Source organism: Rhinolophus ferrumequinum, chromosome 15 (assembly GCF_004115265.2).
Source record: "Rhinolophus ferrumequinum isolate MPI-CBG mRhiFer1 chromosome 15, mRhiFer1_v1.p, whole genome shotgun sequence".
Lineage (NCBI taxonomy): Eukaryota > Metazoa > Chordata > Mammalia > Chiroptera > Rhinolophidae > Rhinolophus > Rhinolophus ferrumequinum.
In genome coordinates this window covers 50,556,559-50,575,833 of record NC_046298.1, presented here as the reverse complement: position 1 = coordinate 50,575,833, position 19,275 = coordinate 50,556,559, and the positions used below count along the sequence as shown (strand labels likewise).

Genomic DNA, 19,275 nt, shown 5'->3' with positions numbered 1-19,275 from the left:
TGGTGGCCAGGAGAGATACAGGAAGCAAGACCAACATGATCTGCAGTCCACAATCCACCTGCCAACCACAATTGCCAGCCACAATCCACTTACTAACCACACTTGCTAACTGCAATCTGCCATCCGCTTCTCTGCCAACCACCCCTTGCCAGTGTAGCCACGGCAGTATATTAATGGCTAATGGCTAACTGGTAACAGCTGATGTCCACCCAGCCACAGCGGACAGCCATCTAATTACAGCTGATGGCCATTTACTACCCAAGTGAGCACCTTTCCGCGTGACGCCAAGAGCCTGGAAACTGCTCTCCTGGTTCTGTCCCCACACTTGAGAAAGGGACCTCTGCGCCTGGGGCTCCCTCCTCTCTCACTGCTCCTGCCCCGACCTGCCCACAGAGTCCTAAGGCAGCAGCCACGCTGAGGGACCTGGCTCAGGTGAGTGAGTGTCCCCCAGGCCCTCACCACCCTAACCCCACTCGAACTCTAAAGCCCCGGGTGTGTGGCGCCTGCTCATGTCCTGCATCCTAGGGCCCGGCGTCCAGGATGATGAGGCGCTCATGGGTGACATCCGGTGTGACTGGTAGTGGAAGAGGGTTATGAGCAGAGGGACCGGCTGTATAAGGACATGGAGAGGCGACTGAGCCGGGAGGATCTGGGAACATGGCGTCCGCCTTCTGCCTGCAGGGAACAGAGAGTGAGGAGGAGTGACACCTGAACTGGTAAGCTGAGGGGTTGTACCTCCATTCTGAGCATCCTGGGAACCATGGAGGATTGTGAACAAAAAGACATGATCTCCATTAGGATTTTAAAACGGTCCCGAAGGCTGTTCAAAGGAAGAACAGATTGGAGGCAGGTGATGAGTTTATGGAGGCACTGGGAGGTTGAGTCTTTGTTTAGGGTCACACTGCTGGCAAGAGTCAACACTGACCATTGAGGTCCACAAGTTAGGCAGCCAGTCTGACTGAGGTCACCTGGCTCCAGGACCAGGGAGGATACAGGGAGGTATGAGCACATGGAACACCACCAGGGACCCATTCATTCCTCGAAGGCCTGCCTCTTTGCACAGGTTCCCATAACTGCCAAAGTGCTTATGGAACTCACACAGGTAAGTGGAGGTGTTCCAATCCCTTACTAATCTCAGCCCCACTCTAGTGTTCTTTGGATCGTGGTTTCCTGGGACTCCTAATGCTATTCCTCCAGTCCTTAGGTTTGGCTACCCTGAAGAAAACCCCAAGCCCAGGTCCTGACTCTATCTCAGGCTGTATATAGAGGTGTTTCCATTACTGACAACCAAGTATGGAAAGTATGTAAACAAGTATGGAAAGTTAACCTGATAGCTGGTCCCAGGATGTGCATATGCTTCAAGGTAAAACTGATAAGAGAGAGGAAGTGATATCACAATCTTAACTGGCTCCTTCCGGGTGCAGAGTAGAGAACAGACAGTGGCTTTGAGGAAGAAGGAGGAGAGGTCAGGGTGGAGACCATTACCATAGCTCAGGTCGCAATTAATGGACCAGAGTTGTGGCTTAGGAAGTGAGTTTGAATCTGGCTGTGTGTTTTAAAGGGAAACTATTAGGAAGGACGCTGATGTTGAGACTATAACTACCATGCTTTCCAGTGCTTTGACGAAACCTCAGATGCGTGGCCTTCAGGTGAAGCATCTAGAATACAATATTGTTGGAGCAATCTTATTCCTGGGGGTTGCAGCTTTCTATAAGTTTGCTGTGGCTGCACCAAGAAAGAAGGCATATGCAGATTTCTACAAAAATTAGGATTCCATGAAAGATTTTGATGAGATGAGGAAGGCTGATATCTTTCAGAGAGCAAAGTGATTTGGGGATGTGAAGAATTTCTTTAGGTTGTGTTCCATAGAAGTTTGTCACTCACCTGTGTTCCTGAACTATGAAACAAGTATATTTGGGCTAAGGAATAGTTTCTCTTGATAAATAAGCAATTAAAAATTTAAAAATAATAAAGAAGGGCAACTAGATTTTCTAATGTGGATAGTGAAGGAGTGAAACAAGAATCAGTGATGTCCTCAGGGATTTTGGGTTAGCAGCTGTAGTGATGGAAGCTGCACCAACTGAGATGAGGAAGTTGGTGATACGTGTAATATTTACTGAGGATATCAGTATCTTTGTTTTGACCATGTTAAGAATCTGAGATGTTTCTAAGACTACTGAGTAGAAGCCTCAAATGGGCAGATGGACACACAAACTGAGAAATCTGGGGAAGGATTCAGATTGGATGCATCCAAAGTGTAGTCGTTACTGCGAAGACCAAGTGAGCTGTGGTCACACTTATGAGATGCAAACTTCAGGTTATAGTGGTAAAGCTATTAGCGGATGTTGACCTTAAGCAAATAGTCATATATTTCTTCTGAAAAATGAGTTTATTTGGGAACAACAAAGAATTGCAATCCAGGATATGCAAGCTATGGTAGAACCATAGGCAAGTCCAGAGAAGAAAGGAGAGGAATTTTTTTTATAGAAGAAGGAGAGAGTTCAGAGGGGCTGTTGTAAACAAAGTCCAGTGCAGAGAACTGGGAGTTTGATATTTAGTGGCTTTTCATTGGCTGAGTGGTTGTGAAGCAAGGAAAAGATACTCCTACTTCCTGCTGGAGTACAAAACATCTTCCAGTTGCAAATGGAAAATACGACTCTTTCTGTTTGGAGTTCTTAACGATGAGTGGTAGAGTGTAAGAACTCGCCCTACAGGCCCACCAAACTTCATTTTAAATGAGGTTTCTGTTTATTAATTTTCACAGTGGACAGGAAGGAGAGTGTGGGGGCCCAAGGACTGGGTCTTTTGCTTGCGTACCTGGATGATGTTATTGGGCTTCATAACCACAGATAAGGGAGATAAGTGACCCTGCAGGTAGTCTGGCAGGTGGCTGAGGCTTACAAGGGAAGAGTGGACGTAAGATGGATGCACAGGTCTAATTAAGGCATGATGCTCTCAGGCTGAAACTGGTGCTTATTTACCACTTTATGGACTCACCAGGATTTTGTGAGGACTTTAGTGAAGCCTGAAATGTTTTCATTCAGCCAGATACGATTGGGGGTAATTTCAGTCACCTGAGACTCAGTAGACCTGGGCAGAGTGATCATGGGGCTAGGCTATGAATGAGGGGTGGATGGAAGGAGGAAGGCTGTAATTGCTGAGGGCACAGCAAATGCTGCAAAATTAGTATGGGACCTTGGGTATCAGATCCTTCCACTTTCTCTCCTCTGGTTCTTTTGGCTGGCCAAATATTAAAATCAACAAGAGACATATTGACAGGAGAAAATCAAATTTAATTTCATGCACATGGAACTCCACATACTTGAGAGTTTCGGAGACAGAAAGGGACCATGAGTATATAAGACATTCTGAGCCGACAATGAGGTTAGGAACCTTGGGGTGCAGATCATTGCAGGGAGAGCACACATTCAGTAATTAGTAGTTTACCCTGACACGTAAGAAGGTCAGAAAAGGTTATCTCTGCTAATCTCTTATGGCAAAACTTCTCATTGAAATTTCTCTAAGATAGTTAAGGGGAAGGACACAGAACTTTCTTTTTAGCCTTCATGGTCTCAGTTGCCTTTAGCTCAAAATAATTTGCATACCACCAACGTGTATCTTGGGGTGGCTCATTCTGAACGCCCCCCCCTCCCCCACTCACACACACACAAGGCTCTCTGTGGCAAAGTCTGATGGAAGGAGTGTAGTGAGACCATCATGTTAATAGAATGATGGGGCTGCCCTGGCTAATGGGGACCTTGGGAGGTCTGTGGAAATATTGGATCCTGTTTGAATTTGTCAAGTATGCTCTGGATGCTTTCTGCCAACTTGTGTTAAGTCCTAAAATTAAGGCCAATTGATGTCCTGCCTTGACATCAGGTGAAACCAGGATGCCCTCAAATGGCCCTTGTGCAAGTTTTTCTCCACATTGCGCTCTTCTAGCCTCACAACGCTTTTTATCAAGGGAACCAGGCACAGTTCCTGCTTATCCCTGTGTAGTGGGTTTTGGTTCCCTCCCAACCTTCAGAGTTATTTAAACAAGTCAGTCACATCCTGCAGAATTGGAATATCCTACCCTCTCAGTCCCACAAAGACTGCCCCTGGTTGTTCACTTTTTCCTAGCGTGCAACCTTCCTGGGAGACGTAGTCATGCGTCCTCCTCTCCCAGGCTGTGAGTATCTGAAGTTAATAAACATCTGTTAATTGCATCTGTCCAGCATCAGGTGTTATAAGTTTGGCTCAATGATACCCTCACCATTGGGGTTATGAGGAGGTAATTAAATACGAGTGTGTGGGGCATTGATTTTAGTGGCCATGACATGTGGCTATGGGATCTGGAGATGTGGGGGGTGTGCGTTCTAAAGAGTGATGTGTAGTTGGATAGGGAGCATGTCTGACTGTCTAGGGTACTGCATTGAGAATTACACTAAATGGCCATGCCAGGGAATTGCCTGTGGAGGGGGTAGATCCTTCTGTGCTAGTCCCACAGCTTAGATATCTATTTGTCCATCTGCCTCTTGCTGCTGATGTCTTTACCCAGTTATCAGTGGGCCCATAAAGAGACAGCTGCACCAGTAATTCCATGGCCTGGTTTCTCCTCTGAGTTGGGGATCTTAGGGGAAGGATGGGCATACAGTAAATGTTTGTGGCTCCTCAGGAGAGAGGCTATTTGTGGTTTCATCTGTCGCCATCATAGAAGAGCAGTGTGACCTTTGAAGATGTGGTCGTGTACGTCTCTTGGGAGGAATGGGATCTACTTGATGAGGCTTAAAGACACCTATAACATGATGAGATGCTTGAGAACTTGGCGCTTACAATCTCCCTGGGTAAGATCCTCAAACTTTTCCCCATGACCTAATCTAGTCTTTGCTCTTCCCTTTACCCCAGAGACAAGTCTGTCCTCACATAGGACCATGGGCACTTCTTGCCCCTCGTTCCCTGGGTAGGTGCTGTGTTTGGTTGGCTGAGGTGTGTGCACTGCCCTCTCCTCCTTGAGCAGCCCTAACACCTTCCCTATAGTCTCACAGGGAAGGTATCACGAGCAGAGGTTTTGCAGTCACATTAATGGAACCCACTTTGCTTGCTCTCACCCAGGCCAGGTAACTTTGTCCAGATCTAAGTCACCTGTGTAGCTCTGGTTCTGCTTCCTTCTTCTAGCTGACATTTCCTTATGCCTGCCTGTGACAGGAATTGACATCACTGACATGGTCACCACTCACGTGGACCATGGTCTGTTCTTGCAAGACTCTCCTCTGAAATTATCTGTAATATTTCGTTTTCTTTCCTGTGGATTGTCATGTGTTGAGTAGTTCTTAATTAGTGTTGTCTGTCTTTCCCTAAGTAGTTGCATCATCCAGGTCCCATGTACTTCACCATCTTGGGGTTGGGGTGGAGAGCACTCAATGGTTCAGTATTTGGATATGAATCCAGCTCCAGCAAGATGGGCTCAGAGGGAGCCTGGCCGAGAGTCTGGTACCCTGGAGGAGGGCATGATGTCAGGATATGTTCAAATCATACCAGACACCTATTCTGTTTGACTAGTATTTGGGTGCCAATGCCTGTGATCACACACACTATTTCTGCATTTTCTTTTCCATTCTTGACATTTGCTGACCTGTCAATTTTATACTTTGTCACTTCTACACCTACATCCAGCCCATGGTTAATTCTTACCTCTCTGGACTCTGTCTCACCCATTTTTCTCACTGCTCTATCTGTAGCCATCTTCAGTATTGGCTTATATGATTTGTATTATGAAGTGTGGACCCATTCTTAAACAGTTCCTGACCAACAGCTGCCCTGTTACAGTTTCATTGTGTGTGGGGGGGCTTGGACACAACCTTTTACATGGCACTCAGGTCACCAGCAAACAGGGTCATGTTGAAAGTTATTTGATGAGGAGTTGTGTCCTTCACCTCATGAGGCCTCCCCCGTCCTGTGATCTGTATAGCCCAGTATTTCTAACCGTCACATCTTCAACCTAAAGCCAACTCCAGTTCCTGCAAATAATCCCATGGACTCGTTCCTGGGTTTGTCACACACACACTTGTCTGTAGGCTGCCCCCTCCACCAAAGTCAGCATGCACTTCACCAGCATTTCTTGCTTTCAGGTAATTGCCACGAAGTGGTGTATCAGGAGGCTCTTTCTGACCAGAGCATTTCTGTACAAACAGTGTCACAAGTCAGGACTCTCAGTGTCAATCTGTCTCCCAAGAATGCCCATCCTTGTAAAATGTGTGGTTCAATCTTGAGTGGCATTTTGCATTTGGCTGAGCACCAGGGAACACACTGCAAGCAGAAATTTTGCAGGTGTGAGGCATGTGGGAAAAAACTCTATGTCAGTGCAAATGTTCATCAGAAGCAGCACATGGGAGAGAAACCCATCAGCAGTCATGTGACAGAGCCTTATTTTTGAAGAGCTACAAATTGAATGTGTCAGGGAAGACACTTATCTCCAGGGAGGTTGGGAAGGACCTCTTGGCCAGCTCTGGATTTCTCCAGCAACAGACCACTTATACCAGGGAGAAGTCAAATAGCAGAACCAATTGTGTGACAGCCTTTCAGAAGGCAAAAGCTCAATTTTTCTCAACAACTCACAGCTGGGGAGAACACATGAAATCCTTCAGCCACAAACACATACTTGTTCAGCACCAGAGAGTCCTCAGTAGAGACAGATGTTTTTTGTCCAGTGGATATGGGAAATCCTTTAGCAAAAGCTGCAGCCTCATTAGACATCAGAGTGTTCACACTGGAGAAAGAGCTTTTGAGTATGAGGAATGTGGGATATTTAACAACAGGTCCCATGACATTGAACACTGGAAAAGAAACACCTTATGAACGTACAGAGTGTGGGAAATCATTTACCTGAAATTCCCACCTCATTACACATAGGAGAGTTCACACTGGAGAAAGACCTTATGAGTATGGCGAATGTGGGAAATCACTTAGGTACAAGTCCAACCTCACTGTACACCAGAGAATTCACACTAGAGAAAAGCCTTATGAGTGTGGCAAATGTGGGAAATCCTTTAGCCAAAATTTCAGCCTCGTTTTCCACCAGAGAGTTCACACTGGAGAAAGGCCTTATAAGTACAGTGAATGTGGAAAATTCTTCAAGCAAAGATCTAGCATCAGTTCACATCAGAAATTTCACACTGAACAAAGCCCTGTTGAGTGCAGCAAATGTGGAAAATTCTTCAGCTGCAAATCTAACCTCACTAAACACCTGAGAGTTCACACTGGAGAAAAGCCTTACGAATGTGGGGAATGTAAAAATCCCTTCAGCCAAAGCTCGAGTCTCACTCAACACCAGAGAGTTCACACTGGAAAAAGGCCTCATGAGTGCACTGAATGTGGAAAAAACTTTGCTGCAAACTCCAACTTTATTAAACACAGGAGAGTTCACACTGGATGCAAACCTTATATATATGGTGAATGTGGAAAACCATTTTGCCAAATCTCTGCTTTCCATTATAATCAGAGAGTTCACACTGGAGAAAGACCCTATGAATGCAGTGAATGTGGGAAATTCCTTTGCTGCAAACCTCAGCCTCATTAACTATAGGAAAATTACGCTAGAGAAAGACCGTATAATTGAAGCAAATGTGGGAGATTCTTTCGCCAAAGCTCTGTTCCTTCAACATCAGCAGTTCACACTGCATCAAGAACTAATAAGTGCTAAAACAACATGATGTTCACACTGGATAGTGACCTTATTAGTGTGGGGAATGTGGGAAGTCTTTTAGCCAAAACTCCAGTCTCAGTACGCATTAGAGTTCACACTGGGAAAGGCCTTATGAGTACAGTGAATGTGAAAAAACATGCAGCATTATCTCATTGGAAAACCACACATTTCACATGAGAACAACAGCTTAGATGTGCAGGGAATGTGTCATTTCTTCCATATAACACTAAGAGTGATCTCTTGGGAGAGTGCCATCTGCCTGAGTTAAACCTCACACATCTGAACATCCACATAAATTCCAGGTATGTGGGAACTGTACTGCATTTTTTAAATGCCCAGGGCCATTGCCAGATTTATGTCACTGCCAGTTCTGTAGAAAAAGCCTTTCATTTCTGTTAATTGGCTGGTGCCCACTGTGCAACACTCACCCACCTCAGTGCACCCAGGGATGGAAACCTTGGTGATCTATTCACAAGAAGGATTTTTGATAAGCCTGAGTACTCAGTTCTTCCTTTCTGATGAGTTATTCTTCCTTTCTGATAAGTTAGGCCATGGACCTGAGCCATTTTTTACTCAGAGAACTCTGCCATGACTTAAAAAGATGGATGAACTTTTTCAGGAAAACCATTGGTCTCACATGGCTATTGTGGAATTTTTCATTCTCTAGTCATGAATCTGAGAACAGTCTACCTCATATTGCACTGCTTTGTGTGACAGTGAAGGAAGGCCTTATTGTTCAAGCTCATTTAATCTTGAAACTCTATTTACTGTATGGGGTGGTTTGAAAACAAGTGGGTTCTGGGTTCTGCTAACATGAAGACATGACCAGTTTATGCTGGGATCCCAAACTTCAGGTGCCTCAGGAGGGACAGTGACAGCTCAGAGAATATAGCTGTCTTTCCAGTTTTGGCCTAGTTTTTATTGCTGCCTGGGGCCTAATTTGTAGCCTGTATGCCATGATATTTTGTGGGTTCAGAGGTCAACCTATAGCCGGAACAGTTGTTGTGACAACCTCTGGTGCTTCTAGAGCACTATAAAATTGTTCTCTTGTTCACAGTGGGTATTGCATCATGCTCAGTACTAACGAGGGAAATATGTCCCCCAGGTCCTGCAGAGGAGCCATGTGCCCTGATATCCAGAGTTCCTTAGGGTGAAAGTTATTACAGAAACACTGGGTTTATAGGAAGTGGAGGAACAAGATTGCAACAAACTGGTTGGCATGCACCTCTTTTAAAGGGGCATCCAAAGTGTTTTGGTCATGATGGCTGTGAAGGATGAGCAGGTACCGAAAGTCTCAGGCCCTCTGGAACTATGTATCTTATGTAGCTGAGAGCACTGTTACAGAAAAGAAAGATTTTGTGGATTCCTATAGATCTGGGCTTTTCATGTCAAGACCAGTGCTGCACAAGCAGATGAAGAACATAAGGAGGAGGGAGATCTTAGTCCAGCTCTGTGGCCTTTGTGACCAGCTGGGATTCCTGTTGAATCAGATGGAAACCGCCTTCATTGCTCACCAGTATTTGCCACCTCTGAAGCAAGGTGCCCAGGCCAGGGTACGAGGAAAGATATGGTAGTGTCAATATTGTGTTGCCAAACTTGATTTTCTAAAAACAGGGAATTCTAGGTTTCTATTTTGAACCCCATTTTATAATAGCTTTAAGAAAGTATAAATGATGTGCAATAAACTGAACATATTTAAATATTGTTCAACTTGGTAACTTTGGATATTTTTATAAACTCATGGATGCTTTAGCATAATCATAATCATGAGCCTATGCATCAGCCCATATTTACTTCATGCCCTTTATAATCTCTTTTGCCCTCCAGTCAGCCATTGATTTAGTTTCCTTTATGGTAGAGAAGTTTACATTTTCTTTTTTTTTCTATCTAGTTGTGGAGGGCACAGCTCACTGGCTCATGTGAGAATCGAACTGGCGACCTTCTGTTATGAGCACTGTGCTCTAACCACAGAGCCAACTAGCCGGCTACACACCGGAGACTCACCTCCAAGCTCAAGCCATTGTTTCTCACTGGTCCATGTGGGAATCGAACCGGCGACCTTGGTGTTATGAGTATTGCACTCTAACCACTGAGCCAACTGGCCGCCTGAGTTTACATTTTCTAGAATTTTATAAGATTGAAGTCATAAAGCATTTTCCTCTTTTTTGCCCCTGGGTACCCTCATGAGTTTCATTAATGATGCTTCTATGCGTAGTTTATTCTTTTCATATTGCTGAAAAGTATGATATTCTGTGGATGGACCAGTTTATTCATCTTCCTATAGACATTTGAATGGTTTCCATTTTTTGGCTATTGCAAATATAACTGCTGCATAGATTTTAATGTAGTTCTTCATAAGCATGTTTCATTGATTTTGTGCTAATATACTGGGTTTCAATGCCTGAATCACAGGTAGAATCAGGTAGATGAATACACAACTTTTCAGTAAATGTCATATTATGTAAAATGGTTGTTCCCTTTTTTATGCCTACCAGCAGTGGATGAGGGTTTCAGTTCTTCCACATCCTTGCTGATGGTAGATATGGCTAACCTGTTATAATTCTGACCTTTTAAAACAAATGTGTAACACTATCTCACTGTGGTGTTAGTTGCATTTCTCAGATGTTTCACGACATTGAGAATTTTTTTTCATCTGTTTATCTGCCACCTATATGTCTTCTTTGATAAAATGTCTGCTCATATCTTTTGCTTGTTTCTTTTTTTAAAATAAATTATGGCTTGTTTTCTTTTTCATTAACAAATAACATAGTGAAACAACAAACACTTTAAAATTTCATTCATTCTTCAGTGATGTTGACTTCTTTGCTCTAAGGAATTATTGCGTTTGAATACCAGAAGGATGTTTCCTGATTGGTTTTTGTGCTGTACACAATGCAGTGGCCACATACAGCATATATTTTTAAGTTTAATCTGCATTAATATATTTTCCACATTCTTCACTCTAGATATTCAACAGTACAATATATCAAGCCATGATTTGTAGTGTTTGTCAATTTCCCTGCTGTACACATTCCCACTGTGGCCAGTTTAAAACTGTCAATGGGATTTCACTGAAAGTGGAGGTGGGAAGAGTTGTCAGTAATGCACTGTTATATTCTGTTTCCACATACTGATAGAGTAGCTGCAGTTAACCTCAAGGACATAGCAAATAAAATGTATGATAATTAGAAAGTCAGAAATTTTCATATTTGATTTTAAAACAGTTTAATGGAAGTATAGTTGACTTAAACTGCATGCTTAAAATATGCATTTTGATGTTTTGATGTATGCTTGCACCCTGAAACCAAAAGTTTCCTCCTGACTTTTGAAATTCATCTTTCTCATCATATAAGATTACTGATAAAATGACAAATTCTGTCTTTTGTTATGACTATTTTCAAATATATACAGAACAGGAAAAGTCTTATGAAGAACAAAAGAACAGCTGTTATGCAGCCACATGAACCCCTCCCCAATCTTCCATCGTTATTATTTCAGGCCTTTCCTGTGTCACCCATCTCTCAGCACACTGATGCGTTAGTTTACTCATAATTCCAGACATCGTATCATTTCATGCATAGTCTACTGATGGATGCCTAGCTTGAATTTACAAAACTATTTGTCATAAAGATGAGAAGAAATTTGTTTTTCCTCTGGATAAAGGCAATTAGCTAACACAATTACCAGGTAAATTTAGGAAGAACTATGTGTGACAAACGGTGCTGCCAAGTTCTTTTACTTGACTAGTTTTTGGGTTTTTTTTCCAGGGCCAATTTCCTTACTTTTAGACTAAATCAACTTTTGATGCTCTTAAGGAATGAGATGGAAGTTTCAGAAACTGAACTTTATCTCTTAAGAGATAAACCTGTCTTTGGCCAAACCACATTTAAGATCATTTGATTATTATCCATATAGTTTCAGTCCTGGGCAGACATGAGGGTGTGCTGCTGGGTCCTGCCTTATGATGGATCTTGCTGTGACAAGTGTAGTTGGACAACAGCCCCCAGCTGTGCTCTTGGGTATCCACTGCAGCCTTCCAGAGATCACACTCTCAGCAGCCTGCTCAGCCAGTGGCTGAGCATGGTGTGGTTACAGAGTTGGGCGACTAGTTACTGTTTATCTCCAAAACATATATGTACTGAGTTGTATCTGCTTAGCTATATAAGGGAGATTTTTTTTTCCTGCCTTTGCAGTTAACACATTTCCTGTCATGTGCATCAAATTCTGGTTTAATGCAAGTGTTTTCTGTCACCATTACTTTTGAGGAGAGCGTTTCTGGGTTCCTAGATTTTATTTACCCAACAGTCATCACACTCCTTTGTCACGACCAATCCTCAATCACCCATCTCGTCAATATCTAGTGTACAGGATTATAGGGAAGGGTGATAAGTTAAACAGTATAAGACTCAGCCACATCCAAAATGTGCCAAATTCTGATGGAAAAAAATGACTCAGCAAATTCAACAAATAATAAAAATTATAAAAACAGCTTTATTAACGTGTATCTCCCATACACAGGCGAGAGACTCAGGATCGATTCAAAGAGGTGGCTTAGAATTCAGTCTCATAGAATATCTTTAATAAAGAACAATATTTTTAGGGAAGTAACAACACAAAGGAAAAGTATCTTGAGTTTCTAGGGGCGAAATATTGTGGTAAAGCAAGAATACGGGAAACTACTGTCAAACAACGGCTAGTCAAGTTCAGTCATGATCGCCAACACCACAACCCCGCCCCCTCTAGAGCGCTGGGACCTACATTACCCGGAAGAGCCTGCACAGAGAAGACGCCGTGCACAGCCAATGACGGGCCAGGATGAGACATTTCCGCGCGTGCGCATCGCGCAAAGGCGGAACTTCCGGCGTCCTCATCATGTCGCCTATTCTTACAACTATGTTTTGGTTCTAAAGCGTCCGGTCGGGACCGAGAAAGGGCAGAGGAATCGTGGTCTCCGCCGCACTGACACGGGTCTGAAGCGCCGCCAGAGTGACCCGCGCTCTTGGGCCCTCCTCTCCTGCCGCTCCCGCCCCGCCCCGCCCACAGAGTTCGATGGCGGCAGTCGCGCTGAGCGGTCCGGCTCAGGTGAGTGCGTGTCTCTCGAACCCTAAAGCCCCGGGTGCGGGGCGCCTGCTCACATCCTGCAGCTCAGGCCCTGGCTTCCAGGACGGTGAGGCGCTCGTGGGTGACATCCGGTGTGACGGGGTGTGGGAGAGGGTTTCAGGCGGAGGGGCTGGCGGTGTAAAGACGTGTAGGGGCGACTGAGCCGGGAGGATCCGGGAATCTGGGGTCCGCCTTCTGCCTGCAGGGAAAGAATGAGGAGTGACCCCTGGAATAGCAGGCTGGTGTCTCTTATTGTGAGGACTCTAGAAGCCATGGAGCGTTTTAAACAAAGGAGGGACACGGTCTGCGTTTGCGTCTTAAAAGTTTCTCAAAGGCTACTCAAAGGAAGAACAGATTGGATGGGGTGATGAGTTCATTGAGGTACTGGGAGGTTGAATCCTTGTTTAAGATCACGTAGCTGGTAACGGACACCGAGCACTGAGGCACAGAGGTTAGGCATCCAGGGTGAGGTCAACTGGCTTCAGGGCTAGGAAAGTGACAGCGAGGCACGAGCCCTTTAAACTGCATCATGGACCAATTTCTCTAAGGCCTACCTTTTCATACGGGTTCCCAAGGCTGCAGAAGTGCTTATAGAACCTACACAGGGAAGTGGACGGTGTCCCAGAACCTCAGTGGCCCTGACCTCCACTCACATTTTCTGTTTCTTTTTTTTCCTTTTAAATTTTTTAAAGATTCATTTTAAATTGTAGTTGACATACAATATTATATTAGTTTCAGGTGTGTACAACATAGTGAGTCAACATTTATATACCTACCTGGGAGTCTTTAAGTGCCATTCCCCCTGACCTTTGGTCTGGAGATCTTGGAGAAACCCCAAGTCTAGAGTTGTAAGTCCATCTCAGGCTTTATATAGAGGTGTTACTGTTTGTGGCAACCAGTGTGAAAAGTGTGGAGGATTATATCAAGAACTCGTACCAAAATGTGCAGATGCTCAGAGATAACTGAGCTATGTATGTTCAAGAAACCTCAGGTCTCCTTTTTTTCATGTGGGAACAAACAGCAGGAATGAGGACTGGAATGGCTGCCTGAGAAGTTGGGTCTATTCTGGAGGTATTTGGAAGTTTGGATCAGAGGAGGGAGGTGATCTTAAAAGTTCTTACCAGCCTCTATGTAGCTGTAGAGTGGCTGCAGACTGTAGGGGTGAGGCAGGAGAAAGGAAGATCAGGCTGCAGGTTACTGCTAACTCCAGGTGAGGATTAAGTGGACCAGAATAGTGGCTTAGGAAAAGTGGTTGGATTCTCGATGAATGTTTTAAAAAGGGGCAACTACATTTTCTAATGAGAGAGAAAGAGAGAGGGAAACACAGGGTTCAGGGATAACCCCTGTGCTTAGCACCTGTAGGAATAGATGCTCCATCACCCGAGTTGGGGAAGGTTATAGTATGAGAAGTATTCACCGGGGATATCAAGAGCTTTATTTTGGCCATGTTAAGAGGCTGAGGTGTTTCTGAGATCACTGAGTAGAGGCATCAGTTGGGCAGCTGGACACACAGGTCTGCAAATCAAGAGGGTTTTTGATGGAAATATCCAGTGTTCTGGTGTGAGTCCAGGTGAGTGAGCTGTGGTCACACTTAGGAGGGGTTATCTTCACGTTATGGTAGTAAAGTTATTAGGCAGCCAGATTGGGGAGCGTGGGGTCTGAACTGAGGACAGGATAGTCTGGCAGGTGACCAGGGCTTCCAAGGGAAGAATGGACATGAGGTTGATGCAAAGGCGTAGGAGTGATGCAAGCAGGATGACACTTAGGCCACAGCTAGTGCTTATTTTCCATGCTGTGCACCCACCTGAATTTTGCGACAATTCTGATGGAGCCTGGGGTGTTTTGTTCATCCTGGAGGATCAGGTCAGGGGCACTTGTTACCATTTGTGAGCGTCACTAGGCATGAAGTGGATGAGCAATAGGGCTGACCTTTGGATGAGATTAAGTAAACAGAGAGACAGCAAGTGCAGCACAGAAATGGAAGAGGTCAAGGTTGTCTGAGATCCACAGGTGATTCTGTGTGGCTAAGTCTGAGGCAAGGAACTGAGCCAGGCAGGGAGGCCTTTGTAGAAGTATTTGGAGCTGCCACCACTAGTGGGAAGGAAGTCTGGTAATATTGGATCCTGTTTGAATTTGCCAAGCATGCTCTGGTTGTTGTCTGCCAACTTGTAGTGTAAGTCCCAGTGTTACGTGTTGCCTTGACATCTGGTGAAACCTGAATGGCCTGAAATGGCCTGAATGCAAGTTCCCTTCCCCACTCTGCTCCTGTGGATAAGTTCTACTAGCCAAACAATTCTTTTTATCAAGGATACCACACCCATTTCCTCCTTGTACCTTTTAAAATTAGATTTCAGTTCTCTACCAGCCCATGGAGTTATTCAGGTCAACCAGGTGCATCCTCACGCTGGACTCCAGGGGCACCTCAGCGTCCTGGTACTACAAAGCTTGCATCCCACAGCCCCTGGGTGTTCACTCTTTTCTATAGCGTAACTCCCGTGAACCTCTGGGTGGTGTCCTCCTCTCCTGGGCTGTGAATATCTGTGAGTGATTAAACTGCTGTCAGTCTCATCTGTCCAGTGTCAGGTGTCGTATGTTCGGCTTTAACCATAACCTAGGGCAGGATCCCACCCTCAGCAGTGGGTGGAAAGGAGGAGGTCACTAAGTTACAGTGACGTGGGGAGGCCAGGGAAAGACTTATGGTATGGGACAATGAGATGGTGGTGGCTGTACTCTTCAGAGATGTGATGGAAGTACAGTTTAAGGAATTGTGTGCACTTGGAGAGGGAGTATGTCTGATGGTTCCAGGGCCCTCATTGACATTTATATGACCTTGGCCATACTAGAGGAGCTGCCTGGTGGGAGCTGGTGGAATCTTCTGTGCCAGGCCTGCAACCTAGATATCTATTTGTTCACCTGCCTCTTGTTACTGATGGCTGGATCTCATGACCAGTGAGCCCATGAGGAGACAACAGTGTCGTTGGCACTAGGGCCTGGTGTTTCCTCTGAGTTGGGGAGCTTGGGAGGGAAATGGGCATGGGCCAAATATATGGGGGACGGGATTGTAGGTCCTTAGGAAGGGGCTGCTTTTGGTTTCATCTATCCCCATTATGATAGGGCAGTGTGACCTTTGAAGATGTGGCCGTGTTCTTCTCCTGGGAGGAGTGGGAGCTCCTTGATGAGGCTCAAAGACACCTGTACCATGATGTGATGCTGGAGAACTTGAGACTTATAACCTCCCCGGGTAAGATCTTCACTCCCACCTCTGTTTCCTGAGCTCCTCTCTGTCCTTTTCTTTTCCCCAGAGACAAGTCTGTCCTTCTCACATAGGACCACGGGCACTGCTTCCTTCCCCCATGTCCTGGGTAGGTGCTGTAGTTGATTGGGCTGAGGTGTGTGCACTGCCCTCTTCTTGAACAGGCAAAACACCTGCTACCCCTAAGTCTCCCGTGGAAGATTCTGGCGTCAGTGTCTTGCAGTCACCATTATGTATTCCACCTTGCTTGCCGTCTCCTTAGCCAGGCAAATTTGTCCAGATCCCAAGCAGCTCTCTGCCCACGGTTTTACTACTTTTCTCATGCCTGCCTGTGCCAGGAATCGTCACCAGTTACATTGTCATTGCTTTGTGGACCATGGGATGTTTTTGTAAGACCCCCCTCATAAGTTCTGTTTGTAGCATTTAGTTTTCTTTCTTGGGCTGTCATGTGCTGAGTTGTTCTTGGTCACTGCTGGCTGCTCGCCTCTCCTGTTTTTTCCTTAGTACTTGCATCATGTGGGTGCCATGTAGTTACTCATCTTGGAGGTAAGGCGGAAAGCCCTTGGTGGTTCACAGGATGGTTATGAGTCCAGCCACAGCAAGATGGGCTCAGAGGGAGCCTGGCCCTGAGGAGTGGCACCCTGGGGGAGGGCATGATGTCATGGTTGTATTGAAACCGCACCAGAAATGTATTCTATTTGACTGGTATTTTGGTCCCATAGCCAGTGGCTACATTCCATTTCTGCCTGCTTTCTACATGTCATTTCTCTTCTTACATCCAGTCTGTGGGCTGGTCCTCACATCTCTGGACTCTACATGTCACCCTTTATTTTTACTTCTCTGTTGGCAGTGCTGTCCTCTACATGTTATGTCATAATGTGCACACGTATTCTTAAACAGTCATAGAACACCAGCTGCTCTAGTGCAGTTGGATATTCCTGAGCCTGGACACACCCTTCTGCGTAGCACTCCTGGGTCAGCTGCAGACAAAATCCTGCAGAAAGTTTTCACATAAACAAGTAGCAGCCCTGCCTTCACCTTATGCTACCTCCCCCATCTTGTGCTCTTTATAGCCTCGTCCTTTTCTACCCAGCATTTGGGTGATGGCCACATCAGACAGGTCTTCCTAAATTTGTGTACAGAGAAATGAGTTGTAGACCCTGTCTCTCCTCCCTGTGTTGCACCACAGGGTCGTGTCCTTCACATCATGAGGTTTCCCACATTCTTCCCACTCTCAGCCCAGTGCTGCCCAGTACTGGTAAGGGATCCTCAACCTGAACCCAGGTTTCTGCAAACAGTTCATAGACTCATTCCTGCTTGTGTCACACATACACCTATAACAGGCTGCCCCCTCCCACCAGAATCAGCACACACTTTATCAGTATTTCTTTTCTTTTAGGTTGTTGGTGTGGGGCAGAGGATGAGGCACCTGAGCAGAGCATTTCTGTAGAGAGAGTGTCACAGGTCAGGAGTTCCAAGGCAGGTCTGTCTTCCCAGAGGGCCCATCCATGTGAGAGGTGTACCCCAGTGCTGAAAGATATTTTGCACTTGGCTGATCACCAGGGAAGAACACATCATGGACAGAAGCTGTGCAGGCTTGCCTCATGTGGGAAACAGTTATATTTCAGTGCAAACCTCCCTCAGCACCAGACACAGAACATCGGAGAGAAACCCTTCAGAATCGATGTGAGCAGAGCCTCCTTTGGGAATGACTGCACATTTCATGTGTCTGGGAAGCGCTTTACCTGCTGGGTGGTTGGGAAGGACTTCCTGGCCACTTCAGGATTTCTCCAGGTGCAAACCACTAACACTGAAGAAACTTCAAACACTGGAACCAAGTATGTGGCAGCCTTCACCAGGCAAAAAACGCATTACAATCCTCAAGAATGCACAAAAGCTTTGAGGTACAAACACACCCTTGTTCATCACCAGAGAGTCCTCAATAGAGAAAGATGTTACATATGCAGTGAATGTGGGAAATCCTTTGGCCAGAGCTACAGCCTTATTAGACACTGGAGAGTTCACTCGGAAGAAAGGCCTTATGAGTGCGGGCAATGTGGGAAATCCTTTAGCAAAAGCTGTACCCTCAGTAACCATCAGAGAGTTCACACTGGAGAAAGGCCTTATGAATGTAGGGAATGTGGGAAGACCTTTACCCACAGCTCTAACCTCATGAAACACCAAAGAGTTCACACTGCAGAAAGGCCTTATGAGTGCAAAGAATGTGGGAAATTCTTTACCTACAGGTCCATTCTCTTAGAACACCAAAGAGTTCACACTGGAGAAAGGCCTTATGAATGCAGCGAATGTGGGAAATCATTTAGCCAAAGATCCCACCTCAATAACCATGGGAGAATTCACACTGGAGAAAGGCCATATGAATGCTGTCAATGTGGAAAATCATTTAGCCATAGCTCCAGCCTCATTAAACACCAGATAGTTCACAGTGGAGAAAGACCTTATGAATGTGGGGAATGTGGGAAGTCCTTTTATCAAAATTCTGGCCTCATTCAACACCAGAGAGTTCACACTGGAATAAGGCCTTATGAGTGTGGTGAATGTGGAAAATTATTTAGTAACAAATCCAACCTCAATAAACATTGGAGAGTTCACACTGGAGAAAGGCCTTATGAGTGCTGTGAATGTGGGAAATCCTTTAGTCAAAGCTCCAGTCTCATTCAACACCAGAAGGTACACACCAGATAATGGCCTTATGAGTGATGTTATGTCCCCCCCACATTCATATGTTGAAACCCTATTCCCTAGTGTGATAGTATTAGGAGGTAAGGTCTTTGGGAGATAATTAGGATAAAAATGGGTCATGAGAGTAGAACCATCATGAATGGGATTAGTGTCCTTATAAGAATCGAAAGAGTTTTCTTTCTCCATCTACTATTTTAGGACCCTTTGAGAAGATGGTCCTCTATGAAGCAGGAAGCAAGTTTTCACTAGACACTGGACTGACCATATATGGACCATGATGTCAGATGTCCAGCCTTCAGAAGTGTGAGAAATAAATTTCTGTTGTTTATAAGCCCCCCAGTTTGTACTATTTTATAGCAGCCCAAGCTAAGACAAATGTGTAGAATATGGGTAATCCTTTAACCAAAGATACAGTCTCATAAAAATCAGAAAATTCACACTGGAATAAAGCCTTTATGAGTGCAGTGAATGTCACAATTCCTTTAGCCAGACATCTGTCTTCATTTCACACTTTAGAGTTCACACTGCAGAAAGT

General features: G+C 45.0%; 1 protein-coding gene and 1 pseudogene across 6 annotated transcripts; both read left to right on the top strand.

Moving 5' to 3' along the window:
* Nucleotides 1–509: 509 nt before the first annotated feature.
* On the top strand, nt 510–7,558 carry LOC117035457 (zinc finger protein 239-like; annotated as a pseudogene).
* Nucleotides 7,559–12,528: 4,970 nt separating this feature from the next.
* On the top strand, nt 12,529–19,204 carry LOC117034607 (zinc finger protein 211). 6 transcript variants are annotated; one of them, XM_033127772.1, is made up of 4 exons: nt 12,529–12,766; nt 15,899–16,025; nt 17,437–17,700; nt 18,939–19,204. In XM_033127772.1, exons 1-4 carry the CDS (start codon nt 12,734–12,736, stop codon nt 19,016–19,018), a joined length of 504 nt encoding a protein of 167 aa, XP_032983663.1. In that variant the 5' UTR covers nt 12,529–12,733; the 3' UTR covers nt 19,019–19,204. The 6 variants fall into 6 exon arrangements, with proteins under 6 accessions (XP_032983663.1, XP_032983662.1, XP_032983661.1 ...); XM_033127771.1 differs by having other exon boundaries at nt 17,437–17,875; XM_033127770.1 differs by having other exon boundaries at nt 17,437–17,941.
* The last annotated feature ends 71 nt before the right edge of the window (nt 19,205–19,275 follow it).

Bases quoted from the DNA above. Each gene is read 5' to 3' on its own strand.
- LOC117034607 (XM_033127768.1), top strand. From the start codon at position 12,734: ATGGCGGCAGTCGCGCTGAGCGGTCCGGCTCAG. The intron at 12,767-15,898 runs GTGAGTGCGTGT...CCATTATGATAG, and splicing joins CGCTGAGCGGTCCGGCTCAG to GGCAGTGTGACCTTTGAAGA. The intron at 16,026-17,436 runs GTAAGATCTTCA...CTTTTCTTTTAG, and splicing joins GAGACTTATAACCTCCCCGG to GTTGTTGGTGTGGGGCAGAG.